At 37.4% G+C, this 17,764-nt stretch overlaps 3 protein-coding genes across 3 annotated transcripts; all 3 read right to left on the bottom strand.

Annotated features, from left to right (window-relative positions):
• Positions 1-13,108: 13,108 nt before the first annotated feature.
• On the bottom strand, positions 13,109-13,916 carry LOC107633711 (uncharacterized). Its single transcript, XM_088507202.1, has 4 exons — positions 13,770-13,916; positions 13,584-13,664; positions 13,403-13,486; positions 13,109-13,300 (listed from the first exon to the last, which is right to left on the bottom strand). The coding sequence occupies exons 1-4, from the start codon at positions 13,914-13,916 to the stop codon at positions 13,109-13,111; spliced, it is 504 nt and encodes a 167-aa protein (XP_088363328.1).
• On the bottom strand, positions 13,916-15,089 carry LOC148572509 (protein FAR1-RELATED SEQUENCE 5-like). Its single transcript, XM_088507558.1, has 2 exons — positions 13,993-15,089; positions 13,916-13,931 (listed from the first exon to the last, which is right to left on the bottom strand). The coding sequence occupies exons 1-2, from the start codon at positions 15,087-15,089 to the stop codon at positions 13,916-13,918; spliced, it is 1,113 nt and encodes a 370-aa protein (XP_088363684.1).
• A 24-nt stretch (positions 15,090-15,113) lies between these two features.
• On the bottom strand, positions 15,114-15,851 carry LOC107633712 (protein FAR1-RELATED SEQUENCE 5-like). Its single transcript, XM_016337314.2, has 2 exons — positions 15,393-15,851; positions 15,114-15,296 (listed from the first exon to the last, which is right to left on the bottom strand). Exons 1-2 carry the CDS (start codon positions 15,849-15,851, stop codon positions 15,114-15,116), a joined length of 642 nt encoding a protein of 213 aa, XP_016192800.2.
• Between the last annotated feature and the right edge of the window lie 1,913 nt (positions 15,852-17,764).

Here is a 17,764-nt window from a genome sequence, read left to right as displayed (position 1 = left end):
TAGTGAACCTAGTCACTAAGCCGTACACATTGAACCGTATGCATTGAACCGCAAACTACCAAACCATAAGCTATAGGCACGAAATCATTTAAACTAAAACGTAGTGAACCTAGTCACTAAACCGTACAAATTGAACCGTACGCATTGAACCGAAAACCGCCAAACCGTAAAGCATAGGCACGAAATCATTCAATCTAAAACCTAGCCAGTGGTCCGTGAACATTGAATCGTACGCATTGAACCGGAAACCGCCAACTCACTAAACCATACCCCCTAAACCATTCACTCTAAAACCTAGTCACTAAACCCTACACATTGAACCGTACGCATTGAACCAGAAACCGCCAAACCATAAACCATATGCACGAAACCATTGAATATAAAACGTAGTGAACCTAGTCACTATACCGTACACATTGAAACGTACGCATTGAACCGGAAACTGCCAAGTCACTAAACCATACCCACGAAACCATTCACTCTAAAACCTATTCACTAAATCGTACACATTGAACCGTACGTATTGAACCGAAAACCGCAAAACTATAAACCATATGCACAAAAACATTCAATCTAAAACGTAGTGAACCTAGTCACTAAACCGTACACATTGAACCGTACGCATTAAACCGAAAACTACCAAACTGTAAAGCATAGGCACGACATCATTCAATCTAAAACGTAGTGAACCTAGTCACTAAACCGTACACACTGAATCGTATGCACGGAACCGGAAACCGCCAAGTCACTAAACCATACCCTCGAAACCATTCACTCTAAAACCTAGTCACTAAATTGTACATTTTGAACCGTACGCATTGAACCGGAAACCGCCATGCCGTAAACCATAGGCACGAAATCATTCAATCTAAAACTTAGTCAGTGGTCCATGAACATTGAACCATACGCATTGAACCGAAAACCGCCAACTCACTAAACCATACCCCCTAAACCATTCACTCTAAAACCTAGTCACTAAACCGTACACATTGAACTGTACGTATTGAACCGGAAACCGCCAAATCATAAACCATATGCACGAAACCATTGAATATAAAACGTAGTGAACCTAGTCACTAAACCGTACGCATTGCAACGTACGCATTGAACCGGAAACTGCCAAGTCACTAAACCATGCCCACGAAACCATTCACTCTAAAAACTATTCACTAAACCGTACACATTGAACCGTACGCATTGAACCGGAAACCGCCAAACCATAAACCATATGCACGAAAACATTCAATCTAAAACGTAGTGAACCTAGTCACTAAACCGTACACATTGAACCGTACGCATTGAACCGAAAACTACCAAATCGTAAACCATAGGCACGAAATCATTCAAACTAAAACGTAGTGAACCTAGTCACTAAACCGTACACATTGAACCGTACGCATGGAATCGGAAACCACCAAACCGTAAACCATAGGCACGAAATCATTCAAACTAAAACGTAGTGAACCTAGTCACTAAACCGTACACATTGAACCGTACGCATTTAACCGAAAACTGCCAAACCGTAAAGCATAGGCACGAAATCATTCAATCTAAAACCTAGTCACTGGTCCGTGAACATTGAATCGTACGCGTTGAACTGGAAATCGCCAACTCACTAAACCATACCCCCTAAACCATTCACTCTAAAACCTAGTCACTAAACCCTACACATTGAACCGGAAACCACCAAACCATAAACCATATGCACGAAACCATTGAATATAAAACGTAGTGAACCAAGTCACTAAACCATACACATTGAAACGTACGCATTGAATCGGAAACCGCCAAGTCACTAAACCATACCCACGAAATCATTAACTCTAAAATCTATTCACTAAACCGTACACATTGAACCGTATGCATTGAACCGAAAACCGCCAAACCATAAACCATATGCACGAAAATATTCAATCTAAAACGTAGTGAACCTAGTCATTAAACCATACACATTGAATCGTACGCATTGAACCGAAAACTACCAAACCGTAAAGCATAGGCATGAAATCATTCAATCTAAAACGTAGTGAACCTAGTCACTAAACCATACACATTGAACCGTAAGCATGGAATCGAAAACCGCCAAGTCACTAAACCATACCCCCGAAACCATTCACTCTAAAACCTAGTCACTAAACCGTACACTTTGAACCGTACACATTGAACCGAAAACCGCCATGCCGTAAACTATAGGCACGAAATCATTCAATCTAAAACCTAGTCACTGGTCCGTGAACATTGAACCGTACGCATTGAACTGGAACCGCCAACTCACTAAACCATACCCTCTAAACCATTCACTCTAAAACCTAGTCACTAAACCGTACACATTGAACCGGAAACTGCCAAACCGTAAACCATAGGCACGAAACCCTTCAATCTAAAACCTAGTCACTGGTCCGTGAACATTGAACCGTACGCATTGAACCAGAAACCGCCAACTCACTAAACCATACCCCCTAAACCATTCACTCTAAAACCTAGTCACTAAACCCTACACATTGAACCGTACGCATTGAACCGGAAACCGCCAAACCATAAACCATATGCACGAAACCATTGAATATAAAGCGTAGTGAACCTAGTCAGTAAACCGTACACATTGAACCTTACGCATTGAACCAGAAATCGCCAAGTCACTAAACCATACCCACGAAACCATTCACTCTAAAACCTAGTCACTAAACCGTACACATTGAACCATACGCATTGAACCGTGAACCCTAAGCCGAACACATCGATAACACTAAAACTAAGTGTTGGTATACAGTTGCTTAAGCTAAATAATTTGGCATGATTCATAAAATACGGGGAGGTTTACCAAATTTAACTTCAATTTCTCCGTATTAGATAAAGGTATTGCATGTTCTATATCAAGAAGAAACTCTAAACCGCACCTAGTGGTATCCATAATACCATATACCACGTAATTAAGGCCATTAATTAATATTCCAAGGTAGGTAATGGTTAGTCTAGGACTACGAGCAACAACATGGTGCAATAAAGTGGATACCATGCTGCATGCTTACAAGAAGGAGGCTACGAGTGGGTGGACTATACACGAAAACTACAAACTATATGCTTACAAATTCTTCCCCATACAACATGGATACTAGAAGGAAGCCCTCAAGCATGGCAGTCGAATGTTTGGAAATGTTCCATGGAATCGATCGAACTGCATTCAGGATGCTGACACAAGTCCTTAACTGTGAAGTTACACAGTCCTTGATGGTCATCGCATTTCTACTTTCAATTGAGACCATGGGTATGAGCGGTATTCTGCAAACTTCAATAAAAAAATGAAGGCTGGTTTATGAACAGTCTTGCCGAGGATTGTGTCATCTGTTTGCAATGCCTACTATCTCCCAAGTTCTCAGGGTTTCTGGACAAATCCAGAAAACTAGAAACCCTCGGACACGCGTTGAAAACTGAGCTCACCTTATACCAGGTTCATAGGATGAGATTCGTCCTCTTAACCATAATTCCTGATACCCTCTCAAATATTTGCTCTAAAATTCTAGGCGACGTAACAATGGATGCCGTGTGGTTGGAGTATCAGAGGAATCCTGCAAGATTATTGAGTTTCAACACACAGGACGAGGGCATATCAGTTGCACCAGAGGAATTGAGTAGACATAACAATGGCCGACAAATGTATATGCAACAAGGAGGAAGGCAAACTGAGCAAGAAAAGGGAAAGTAGAAGTACGTCTACAAGGAGCTGGACGACGCGGAACGTCTAAAAACACTGACTGTATGCTTCAGTCGAGAGTCTATGCCCACTGCAAATGGAATTGCTGAGTTTTTTTGCAACTTGTTTGGTCATGTGGTTCAAAGAGTGACAGTCATGCCTCGGAGGGACAAAGACTCCGGTGATTTTGCTTTCGTTCTTTTCAACGACGTCTCAATCTTGCGTATTATCATGGGGGACAAAAATGTTGTTCATCATAACATACAAGGCATGAAAAGTTGGATCAAATGGTGGACAGGAACACATTATTGCTGTGTGGACTAGTCTACAATACACGATCAAGGTTAGTGTCATTTTTTCAAATTAATTTAGTTACATCAGAATATTTACTGGTTAAGGGAGCTGATTTATACGTTAGATGGAATTAAAACACCATGGGATATACCACGAAAGCACAAATGTTCCTTTTTTTAATTCCAATTTAAACTATCGTTCCATTATATGTTACCGGATTTTGTTCCTAAAATCTTGCTCATTCTGGTTCCTTATTCGGCTGTTGTCATGAAGTTTAAATTGGAAATCAGAAACCCTATGACCAGTAATTAAGTTCATGTCGTTTGGAGTCCTTCACCATCCACCTTCTAAAGATAAGATATTATGATGTAGTTGAACTTCTTGGGACTAACGTAGGGGGCATACCAGGAATGTTTTTTGGAACTATACACGTTAAATATCACCTTTTTTAGTGTGACAGTTTGAAATCGGCCTGGTGTATGTGGCTGCCTGGTTGTGTATAAATTTTTAATTTTTTTCAAGGGCCCTAAAGATGTTGTTAGTAAAAAATAGAATCTTTCTGAACCATAAAGGATTATACACTATGACCAAAAAATCCAATTGAAATTTAAATGGGCCATTGATAATGTACTTGTTCGGAATTCCATTACGTTTCATTTTTCATTTTTTTTAAAACCCAAAACCGGTAGAGTGCCCAAATTAACAAATAACAAAGTGAAGAAATCAAATAAACCCAACATTCATGAGGGTTACAACATTGTGAGAATGATGTTACGGCCACAAACAATTCTTGCACAAGAAGAATAACTAAAATTCTAAAATTCTTGTCATGGCCAAGCTTATTGTTTAATAGTTAACATGTCATTTTTTTTGTTAAATACTTAACCTAATCGAATCTGTTCCCGATAGATTATTATTCACGATTGATATGTGCATTCAGTATCATTTGCATGCAGTAGCATTGCATTTGCATTCAGTAGCAATCACTATTAGGTCAATATACTACCTATAACCAAATGTAGTCGCAATAAAATAGAAAGCAGGATATATGCGCCATATATACAAACCAAAAAAGATCACAAATGTTCACCAAATATTGAACACAGCACATCACAGACAAAATAACACATTCACGATAACATTTTGATTAATTACACAACACAGGAACTTTTAAAGCTCTGCATAAATCTGCTAGGTTGACCCCTGGTTGACGGACGAGTCAGGGAAGGTTGTTGGTCGCTGCCGCTCACTAGGACCTGCCTCAGCCCCCCCACCTTGTTGCCTCTTGTTGACAATGTAGTAGAGTTCAAAAAATTTAGGCATAAAAATTAAAAACGTGAGAAATTAGAGCAGATAACAGTGGTAAGATGTTGCTCACCCTGACTGCTGAGTATCCACATGATGCTGTTGTTGGCTCCGGCGGTGATTCCTAAGGAACATCTCGGTGTGGTAGACTCTTAGTTGGGCTTCTTTGTTGAAGTAAGCACCGGACACCGATGACAAGCGATGTATAATTTGTTCAGGCAAAACCTTCGACGCATACATTTCGTCAACGACACAGGGAGGTTCCTCTATCCGATTGATGTCCCTGACGATCATGTAGAATACTCCCCAGCCAACGTACCTAAGCTCCACACTCAGCAAAGAAGATCGTCTATACATGCGTCGTATCCTCCCTAAATCAGCTCCCTTAATCCATAACCTGTCACCGTCTCTCTTGGGCGTTATGTAGAGGCAATTGTCTTGAGTGTCTATTAGAAAAAGATCCGTGGTACTGTACCACTTGAATAGATTCACGATATTAGGTGGGAATTCGATATCATCATGTGGCGGAACAAGACAAAAACATGGCAAGTTAGTGTTCCAAAGGTTTTTTAACAGAAGCATAACAACAAAACAAGGAGAAGTTGTGGATTAACGTACATCTGTTGCGAAGAGCCCGAAGACATAAAACTAGTTGTACGATTGTTGTATGTTCCTTAATGCATTAACATACCTAACCAACATGAAGAAACAATGACAAATGAAAAACAGGGGAGTGAAACCTAAAAGAAGGGATGATATATAGCAAAACATTACGTGACTCTTTATTTACTGGTTCTCTGCATGCAGTTATGTAAATATGATCGGTTTAATTCTTTACAGATATAGCTGTTATCAAAGGAGGTAGTAGAAGATTGAAGAAGATGCTTACTGGAAAACAGGTTCCATTCTTGTTTAATTACTGCGAAGATGGCTGTGGTTGAAGGGAGGGAGATGCCAAGGAAGTGTTACAGACGAAGAATAGTTTATTAATGAGTGTAACTTTTTTCTTTTTTGCTATGTTACTATGTTAGTTGAGAATTTATTAAACTTTTTAATGTGAAATTAATCCAAACGTCTAATCAGTGGTAGTGGGTAGTTATTGTTAGTCAATTCTTTGTGTTATCCTAATGTTTCGAAAACGTAAAGTCCCCTTTAATTGATTATCAAAATGTTTTAGAAATGTCTCGTTTATAAATGTGCAGAGATTCCCTTTAATTGAATCACTAATGTTTTCAAAATTGTTATCCCTTGCTCATACACGTTGTTGATAAAGAAAGTGTTATAACTTATAACTAATTTATTTTTAAATCTGAATTGAATTGCAAACTAGTTTATTTGTTATATACTATTTGATATCTAGAAAGCAAGTAATCAAATGATTTCAAAATTTTAATTTACCCAGTAAAATTTGCTTAAACCAGGAAAGATTTTTTAGTTTTAATTACGTTAATAACTAAAATTAAAGAATTTAAATTTAAACACTAAAAAGTTATCAAAATTCGTAGTAATAGTCATTAAAAAAATAATAAAACATACCGAGTAATCAAATGACTTCAAAATTTTAATTTAAATATTAATAAATAAAAAAGTTTGTTTCAACATTCAACCGGGTATATTTTAATTTAGCATTAATTGCGCTAGAAACAAATGTTGAAGAATTTAATTTTCAAATGAAATACTAGTAGTTACATAGAAACTCATTAATTCAAAATTTTTATTTAAGTTATATATTGTGCTTCAACAACTTTGCTAACATTAATTGGGTTAATAGCAAACACTGAATAATTTAATTTTCCTAGGAGTTTATTTTTTTTGGAAGGCAAATTAAATTTTTTTGAGGTTTTCGTAAATCACAGGCATTGATGGAGGGGGATTTACGGGGAGTTATTGGGATAGAACGGAATATTTGTTGAAGATTATCAAAAAGCCACATTTTAATTGCTCATTTAAAATTTCATTTTTTTTGTTTTAAAACACCGCGTTTTAATACCTCATTTTAAATTTAATTTTTTTCCTTCAAAAGCGTGCAACTTAAGTATCCTTCACTTTTCACTTTCCATCTTCCTTCGTAAAAAACTCCTCCTTGTAACCCCAAGCTAACACACTTTGCTAAAGAAGGTTTCGACTCCAAGAGCTTCTTCTCCGCGAAAATCTCGACCAAGGTAAAACTCTATGCTAACTCTTCTCCTGATAGCGATCGGTTATTATCATCATTTCCACACAATGTCCATGTAATAAAACTTTAATCGTAGTAAAATCAATATAAGCCAGTTAAGTTTTTTTAAATGAATGGGTGACTGATTTGGATTTCTTATTTGTTCATCTGAAAAGGATTTTATGCATTTAGGTTTGCTTAAGATTGTTTTGTTAAAGATTCTATGGTTCACGACATTCACCTGTTTCAACAAAATGAAGTTGCACTGTTTATGAAAAAAATGAACCACTTTCTTTCCAATACCAAAAAATATGCATGTCTGTAGATTTTGAATTGTAAGTGTCAATTGTATGAGTTTGTTTACATGGCCTCTGATTTAGTTCGTTTTTCAACATGAACTCTGTGTTACACTTGCCATAGATGACGTCTTCGAAGGACAAGGGTAAGAGAAAGCTACCGATGGATCAGGGTACCACACAGAACTACAAGTTGAGGTTTCTGAAGCCAGTAATAAGGCCATCAATGTTCAAACTGGTAAATCACCACCCTTGACTACAGACCTTTGAATTTTTTAGTTTGTGCGATGCTATCTATGTTTTGACCGAACTTGACCTATATGTAACAGTCATTACCTATAACTCCGGATGAGCTCCCAAACCGTACCCCGTACCTGGACCTTGTTGTGCCTGACGGAAGGAATAACCGCTTTCGATGCTTTTGGTCGGAACTCCAAAGTGGCAAAATTGCATTGACTCGTGGCTGGCAGGAGTTCTACCAGATGTACAAAATCAATCTGGACTCCATGCTCTATTTCACACACAAAGGAAACTCCAATTTCCAAGTCCGGATTTTTGATTTTGGTGGCATTGAGAATTCATACCAACTCCGTGATCCTGAAGAACCACCATATGTAAGGACTGGTGACTATCAAATTGCAAAATGTATCAACATTCCTCCTTCAGCCAGTGCTAGAGCCGTTGCCGCTAAGGTAAAAACCAAGTGTCCCTTTTTGTGATGGACCTCACTGCTCGCATGATGTCGTCGCGATTGTTGATAAGCGTTAACTTGTTGCAACCTGTTGTTTAAAATAATGTTTACTGAGAAGCATTAAATTAGCTGATACTTACTGAAATATCTTGTGTTAAAATCAGCCGAATGTCCCTCATCTCAGTCACTTCACTGGTCAGAGGCACCCTATCATCCTTACACACGGCCACATAGAGGTCGAAGCTACATATACAAGGTACAGTGAAAAAAGGGACGGTAGCTTCGGCGTTATTTCTGGAGGATGGGAGAACTTTGCTTCATTGTGCAACTTCAACCCAGGTGGTTTGGGGATCTTCGAGATGATATCCACTGAGCCAGTGACGATCATCCAGGTTCGATGCAGATAGGATGCCTTACGATGAGGAACTGAAGGCGTAATGCGCCTGTGTTTGACATGTTTGTCCATCTATCATGATAGAATTTTTCTCTTAGTTTTAGGAAGTATGAAACTGAATTATGTGTTAGCTGTTTGTTGAACAATTATATTTGCTTTTTTGGTATGTATATTTTGAAGACAAATTTGGATCGTAACTGAATCAGTTTCGCATTAGCCAACGATGTAAGTTGTCGTACGTTTATAATTGGCATTGTGAATGTAACTAGCTGGAAAGTTTTTTTTTTTTTTTGTTAAGATCAAATGGCAGAATAGCCTCTATTTTTTTTTTTTGAAAATTGCCAGAATGGGTTTATTCATCTGGGGAACAAACATTTTTTTTGTTGGGCTTTAATATCCGGTAAACAATTTTTTTTTAAACTACGATTTATAAACCATTCTTCGTTGGAGAACAAATTTTTTTTTTAAATTTTGGAATTTGGAAACATGAGAATTTTTTTTCGTAATTGAACATAATGTAAAAAAAAAAATCCGGCCCAATAAATGAGAAAGACAACCATTAGCTCATGTTTTTATTGTTAATGTATATTTTTTATTGATGATTCAATATTTGGTAATTTATTGTAGTTGGGCTTAGATATGCTCAGGGTTGAATGTCCGATGTGGTGTGGGTTTTATCTTTTTTTCTGGTTTTCTTAGCCCAGTAAATGTGAACTAGAAAGATCCACACACCAAAAAACTTTGAAGAAAGCCAAATGTCATCAGAAGGAGGAAACCAGCTATATTCGAAGAAAACCTTAAGCATATGTCATCAGAGGCAGATCCATATTAATCAACAAAGTCGGTCGCCTGATAATTTTACATAATCTTCCTAAGTCGTCTGCCCTATCATGTTTATTGGTGGTGACTACCTATCGGGCGTTAAGATTCATCTCTTCATTGTAAGTACTCATTCCTTTCCTCTTGGATTATGATAATTGACTTTATACGTTATTGATTATAAGGAAATGTGTCATTCTCATTTGCTATATGTATTTTTTTTTACTTGAAATCAGATGGACAGTGGTTGAAACATGGGTAACACCACAAACTAGGTTGTGGCCACCGGGAAAGGAAATTGATGAAACCCTAATACCCAATCGCAACAGGGTTAGTAGCAGGGTGGTGGATCCCTATTTATCGGGTATGTGAATATATGTTATTTTTGCTTCATTGATTGTGAATTTTTGTCCTTTTGATTTTTCGTTTTGTTGTTTGTGCAACCAGGTTGGTACTTAGGTAAAAGATCAGACATCCGGCTATCCGGAAACACAAACGGAGGGGCTGCATGCGAACAATAGTGACGATAATAAATGATGCTAAATGACCATCTTCCTTGCTTCGGGTTGGATGAATTAGCTATCTGTAAACAGTGCCTAGAGCCATATTCCTTCCGCCCACTCCTGCTGAATCGGTACGTACTATTGTACTTAGCTTTGTGTATGCCGTTAGAAAATAAGATGTTCAAATTTTGTACGGAGAAAACCGAATAAAAGGGGTTTTGTTTTATTTTATTGTGGGTCATATCGATGGTTAATGTACTGGGTGTTGTCCTCTACAAAACATAATAATTATGTAGATAGTGGAGCATACTCTTAAATTCAATTTCCTTTGAACTACCAACCAGAAATGAAATAAACGAAAAAGGGAGTAAGAAATAAGAGGTTAGCATTTGGTTGAATGAGGGTTTGGTATAGAGTTCTCGAGTTACAGGGATTAAAGTTTGTGTATTTTGTGGTATGTACGTGTTACGAAAAATCCTAGTTTAAATTCGTTGTGATCCATTGGGGTGACTCAGAGGTCGATTATTCGAGTTTGAGTACTTTCCATGACGATCATTGCTGTGTGGGAAATGATTTTCCGATTCGAACGGTGGCGATTGGTATGAAAATTTCTCAAACTTGAATAATCGATCTCTGAGGTACTAGAACGAATCACCATGAATTTGAGTTTGGATTAACTGTTACACTTAAAAACCACAAAATATTCATGCTTTAATTCTAGCAACTCATGAATTCTGTGCCAACCTTCATTCAACCAAACACTGATATCTTCTTTCATGCTCCATTTTCCTTTTATTTTATTTCCGGTTGGTAGTTCCAACGATATCGGATGTAACGGTTGTCTATGACCTTCATTACGAATGACAAACTAGCAACTGATTTTGTTATGCTGCTAGTAGCTTAGTATTAATTAACACTCTAACTTATTAATGGAAGTTATTCTGACACATTCTCATCTACATGCATGAGAAGGAGCCGGAGTTGGAGGTACGCGTCCTGTATGTCAGATTGATACGGCGACGCCCTCTCACAAATCGGTTAGTAACGGAATAGATAAATTTTATGTATATAGTTCATATCAAAATGAATAATTGTTGGGTTTTCAAAATCGATAAAAAAACTTGTATGACAAATGCATTTTCAGTCGTCTTGTATGGGATAAACGTAACATGGGGAAGGAGGGAGATGGTAGTGCTTGGTTGTGTGAATGCTGGTCCAGATTTGTGTAGTGATTGGAATTAAAACTTGGGTATTTCGTGGTTTTAGAATATGAATGAGAACCTAGATTTAGGATCTTAGTGAGGCGTTCGAGTGAATCGGAAATTGAATATTCGAGTTTGACAAATTTCCATGGTGACGATCATAACCATGTGGGAAATAATTTTCCGATTCATATGGGGATGAGCATTATAGAAACTTCTGAAACTTGAGTATTCTATCTCTGAGGCAATCAAACGGATCACCAAGAACTTAAATCTAGCTCTTCCTTTGTATTCTAGAATCACAAAATACACTTACTTTTATTCGAATAACTCTACAAGTCCATTTTGGAGTGCATTCAACCAAATACTATCATCTTCTTTCTTGCTACATTTTACATTCAAGGCATCCCATACATTCATTCCATCTCCGCTAAAACTTTCTATGCCATAGGTTTTGATAGCCCTTTCCGGTTTCTATTTAAGACAATACAATGAGAGAGAATGTGGTGTGTAAATTGATTTGAACTTTTTTTTTAAGAGGCGACTGTGGGTTTTGGGTGACAACATGGCTGAGTTGCATGATCAGATGGATGTATGAATCAAGTAATTATAATGATTACAGTCTTTGCTTTCTTGAAATGTCTTCACATATACTTTTGTTACAGTGATTGTTTATTAATTTTTAATATCAGGTAATAATAGTCTACAATGTTACATATGACAGATGAAAATATTTTGGAAACGTTCAGGCAGAAATCCCAGGAAGCAAAACCCTGCCTATCAAAGTCATGCTGTAGGCAAATAGCTGAAAACATAGAAAGATTTGCTAATGTTAAACTTAAAGGAAATGTCCGCAGGGTTTCAAAGTATTATTGTTCCTAATGTTATCTTCTGTCAGTATCTAAGATTAGCATCTTCAAAATGTTATTGTTCCTAATAATCAAAAGTATGATATGCTCAAATATAAATGTGTTTGTGTTTATGTTTTTTGCTTTATATATAACAGATTCATGACAAATAACGAATCGGCTAAAACGGTACAAGAAACGCCCACTATATTTGAAACTGTTTTCATATACAGGGCGCCACTTCCCCTAAACAAAATTTCCGACGAAAATAGGAAATCCATAATAACAAAATAGATTCACAACCTGAAAGTAAAACAACATAGGTAACACAACATTGGTACAACCATCGATGAACAATTCAACCCTGGAGCATACGACCCATGAAATCTAAGAATTTGGTTGGTAAATCAACTACACTAAGTAGGAAAAAAATCCATTAACACAACTCTGATTTATCAACTGTATTGCATAATCACAATTGTAGGAAGTCCTTACACCAAATGCAACCACAATTAGCTGCAGCTAAAATACAGCAATGTAAGCAAAATACATACATATTATTGAACATGATTATCATCCTAATGCACTAAGTGGGGAAAAAAATCAATTAACACAATTCTAATTGATCAACTGTATTGCATAATCACAATGGTAGCAACTCCTTACCCAAAATTCAACCACAATTAACTGATGCTAGAATACAGCAATGTAAGCAAAAGATGTAAATATTCTTGAAGATAATTATCATCATAATAGACATATTCACAGTTAACGTAAATAACAACAGGTTAATACTCCTTAATACCAAGCAATGCCAAATACATTGCAGTCAGTAAATCAGGACTAATCATGCTTATAGAACCAAATATTTGGGTTGCACAAAATTCATAAGACTAATTCTTCCAATTGGTCAAAGTGTCCTATGCATCGATGCGAACAATGCCATGTACGATCCTTGTTTATTGCCACAAGGCATTGACGATAGTGATGGATCTCGGACATCAATCTGCACATGTGGTGTGTCATATTTTTCATCCATGACATCATTAACGCATTCATAGTTTGTGAATGAATGTCCCTTGTCCTCCTGTGACTCCTTCACCTGGTTATGACATCATAATCCCCAATAAGAAACCATAATCATGCATAAAAGCGTAACGGTCATTCATCGCAAAGTGGTTAACAGGAGTTTTACGCATCGCACCTTTGTTAACGAATAGAGATTTTTGTTGAAAAATCCATTCATGGATGCGATGTCAATGGATTCACTGCTTTCATTGAGGTTCCGCTGTTTTATAATTTTTTTTAAACAAGAAGAAGGAGATCTTCATTAATTTACCCAGTTCATATCACAGATATTAGAGGTTTACATTCACAAAAATTACCTCAACAAAAGTGTTGTCTTTACCCTTCCAGTTCCTCATACCTGTCGCCGTAAACTTCCTTGTTCCAGCATTTTTAAAAGGCTGCGCAAACATAGGAACATTCACATAGTTTAATGGTTTTTAAAGGGACACCCTACCGAAGAAGATTTTCACAGCATTAGCGTAGTTAGAATAAACAAATCGTACCTTGGTCTTAGGTCCTGAGTGATTTTCGGACTTAACTGAGAACGACCTCGAAGAATTAGCAAACCTTTCTGGACTAAAACCTGAGTCCCTGGCTAATGCATTGCCGTCTGATCGATCGCGGGGGTTACCTTCCACACTATGCTGCATCAGTTCTGGACAGCGCTTGTAGTAATGACCGTACTTATGGCAATTAGAGCATGCTCTCTTCTTCCTCCAAGAAGACCTCTTGGAAGGGGCTCCTTTACTTTTCACAACAAAGGGATCGTTGATGCCTTCCACGTTAACATTAGGCATTGAGTTTCCTTGTTTGCGTGACTGCAGGCGGATAATTAAGTTGACAAGTTCAGATTGGACTTCATCAAAGTATGCAACATCCTTGCAAGCAATATCACAGAGCTTGTTGCAATTCGATGCCAATCTACCAATTCGAAACTTTAAGACCCTTTCGACGTCATCATTCACAGGCATTTGTGTGCTAATAAATTCGTTCTTTGCATTCTTTGTCCACCTTTTGTAGATCAACGAATCTGGAAACTCAAGTATGTTTTCGAACTTCATGGCACAGAAGACATGACTACAGGGAATACCACGTGATTCAAACAGCTTGCACGAGCACGAGAACAGATTCTTACCTCTATCGACTTCCACCCGTCGATCTTTGGCCGGGTCTCCGAGAGCAGTCACACTGAACTCGACCTTGTCCAATGTTGTGCTTAGTACCTTGATATTCAAAGCCCCTGCCCTCTGAATCGCATTACGAATTTCCTTAAAAATGTTTCGAGTGAAATAACATGATGCAGATCTTTCATATACCTCCAACGAGGTAATCATCACTGGTTCTGAGCACTGAGACTTAAAGTCAGCGATTAATTCGTTGTTTCTATACTCCTTTAAGGCCCTATCCAGGTTATGCATGAAGTTAATGAGGGTGTTCTTGCGATTAACATAAAAGCTGATGAGAGAATTTATACCTTCGCACTGTGATGTCATCCTTATGTAACCAAAAAACTTATCCCGGAGGAAACAATGGGACCACATCGAACGAGTTTCATACGTTTTTTCCATCCAGGTACTCCTAACAAGGTTGTGCTTATCCAAAATGGCTTCCCATCTCCGATCAAAGTCTCTGTGGTCGTTGTTGTCGTATATAAGACCCTTAAAATTGCGCAGGAAATTAGGATTCTTTATATTTTCACATGCATTTCTCTGCAGATGCCATCCGCATAACCGATGGGTCGCATTAGGAAGAACATTCTTGATTGCATCTCGCATTGCAAGGTCTCCGTCAGTTATTACTGCTTTAGGACTTTTCTCACCCATCGCTTCAACAAAGGTTTCCAACAACTACTTATACGTCTCTGTGGTTTCATCGGATAGTAGGCCGGAGCCAAAGATAACAGTCTGCCTGTGATGATTGCATCCGGAGAAAATGACCAAAGGCTTGTTGTATTTATTCTTCTTGTAGGTTGAATCAAAGGCAACAATATCTCCAAAGCAGTGATAGTTGATAATTGACTGTCCATCTGCCTAAAAAATATGCTCGAGCCTTTCATCACTAGTGAACGTATACTTTCCAAAGAACAGCGGATCGTTGTTTGACTTGCCAATCAAATAGTTTATTGCCGCATTGGCATCCCCATTTTTAACCTTTGACCGATGATAACGATCAATGTGGTTGTACAAATCTTTGCGTGTGAAGCCAGCATGACGATATCCACCCTTCTGGAACACAATATACCCCATAATATGGCAGGTCTTGACACCAAAATTATGAAGATTTTCCACTTGGACTTTATCAGTGACAGTGAGACGACGATTGGCTGGAACCAAATGCGCAAATTGGGGTGGCGTCAGATCGTGGTTGTGAGATTCAACAAAACATGTTACCTTCCATCTACCGCAGCCGTAGTCAAGCTTTACCCTAAGCCGAGTTGGACACTTAGTTCGCGTTAGTGACCTTGCCTCCCTTGATCTATCATCCAGATCAAGATACCTCATATTCCTCCAGCCCTCCTTATTGCAAACAAGTTGCCTGCTAATGATTCTACCTTGATTATCCCTAACCACGTCGTCCTTCCTCATTACAAATCCATGCCAACAAGAATAAGCATTATAAAATTGGCAAGCCTCATCCTCTGTCCTAAACTCCAGGTTCCAAATATCCTCCACCATTAAATCCTATTCTTTTTACACCACAAACTTCTTCACTCTTGCTAGTAGAATCCAGTGAATCCACATCGTCGTCTTCAGCATCATCTTCTGCATTCGGTTGATAATCGAAATCATCACCCAAATCATTATCAAAATCATTCTTCACATCATCCTCGTTTTTGGACATAATTTTACCCCTGCCAAATTCCAGGTTGGTGAAACAAAATGTGAATAAACAGAACCAATGGCAGCAACTACATAAAGCTAACTTAAACTACTAAAAAAAAACCACAGTCACCGGAACCAAGTCTACTTAACCTAAGCCAACTGTTAAAGAGTCAAGTATAACGTTTTAATTTCAATGCCCCAAACCTAGCCACAGCATACAACTGGCAAATGTGAATTAAAATCCTAATTCCAGAACTCAAACCCAACACCATAAACAGAGAAATGTTTAAAAGACAGAGACTTCCATTAAAATTAAACTAACCTCCATTATTAAAAAAAAATTGAAACGGAGATACCTTGATGACAACCGAAGCTTGAAATCCAATGAGTAAAGAACTGAACTTCTGGAGGGAGACAATCTTAATTAAACACCCGCATGTGATTCGTAGCCGGCTGAGAAATGGGGATGGTAAACCCCTTCCACCTGCAACAGCTTCTTCGTGATCAGATGTAAACCTACTAGGTTCACAAAATTCACAACATGCAAGCACACAGAGGTCATCCTTCGGCGTCACCTAAGTCGACAGCGGAGCCCAACCGATGGAAACAGAGTTCAAGTGATGGCTCTCGCAACCACAGAGTTCCAGTGATGGCTCCCGCAACCACAGATAACAGAATGAACCTGTGGTTGAAGTGAAAAATAGAAAACGAAGAGGGTTGGGTCAGTGGTTATGTGCCTAGGTCCTGGGGTTGAATAACATGTTGGAGAGTATAGAACGAAGGCCAAAAAATGAGGGTTGGGTCACTAATGCCTATGTGTCTTCTTTTTCTCAGAAATGCATGTTGAACTTGAAGAACAAAAGGAAGGTCTTTAGTGTTAAGAAATCAATTTAGAGTGTAGAAATTTTAATTGTAAATTTTTCCCAATACATTATACAGTATCAATATATAACAACTACTCATACATTACAATGTAGCATATTCATCCTATACATTCATTATGAGCTTTGACTTTTACATTACATTAATTAATGAGAGGTTGAAAATTTGTTTGATCAATGGCTGAGATGATGACACATGTGTAAGGATAACTTACCCACAAAATTGGCATGGGTTTGGAAGAAACCACCTATTAACTATGAGCGGTGCTTTGTTTTTTCAGGATAGACTTTATATTAATGTAATTTGAAAAGGGGAATCTTGGACAAGTATAAATAGAACATGGATTTGTGATAATACGGATACACAAAAAAACCAATAACAATTCTTCCTCTCTTTTATATTGCCACGCATTCTTCTTTCTCTATTATATATAATTTACTACACATATTAGTAATATATATATATATATATATATATATATATATATATATATATATATATATATGAATTATTTTTATTATATTAAAATAATTAATTATGGTGAATAATAATATTAGAACTTTCTATTTACACTTTTTTATTTTATATTTACTATATATTTTTTAATTATTTATTTTACAACAAAAACCACGTGATGAACGTGTGCTTTTGTATTTTTTTTTTCTAAATTTATACCAATTTAATTAGACTTAAATTATCAAAAATACTTATACATAAAACATCACTATTATTAATGCAATGTACTTAATTTTATGTATGGCTAATTTAATTGAAGCCAACAAATATGTTGCAAA

This window comes from Arachis ipaensis, chromosome B3 (assembly GCF_059453495.1).
Source record: "Arachis ipaensis isolate K30076 ecotype BB chromosome B3, ASM5945349v1, whole genome shotgun sequence".
NCBI classification, from domain to species: domain Eukaryota; kingdom Viridiplantae; phylum Streptophyta; class Magnoliopsida; order Fabales; family Fabaceae; genus Arachis; species Arachis ipaensis.
Note: the sequence above shows the minus strand (reverse complement) of the source record. Positions and strands in the feature narration are given on the sequence as shown.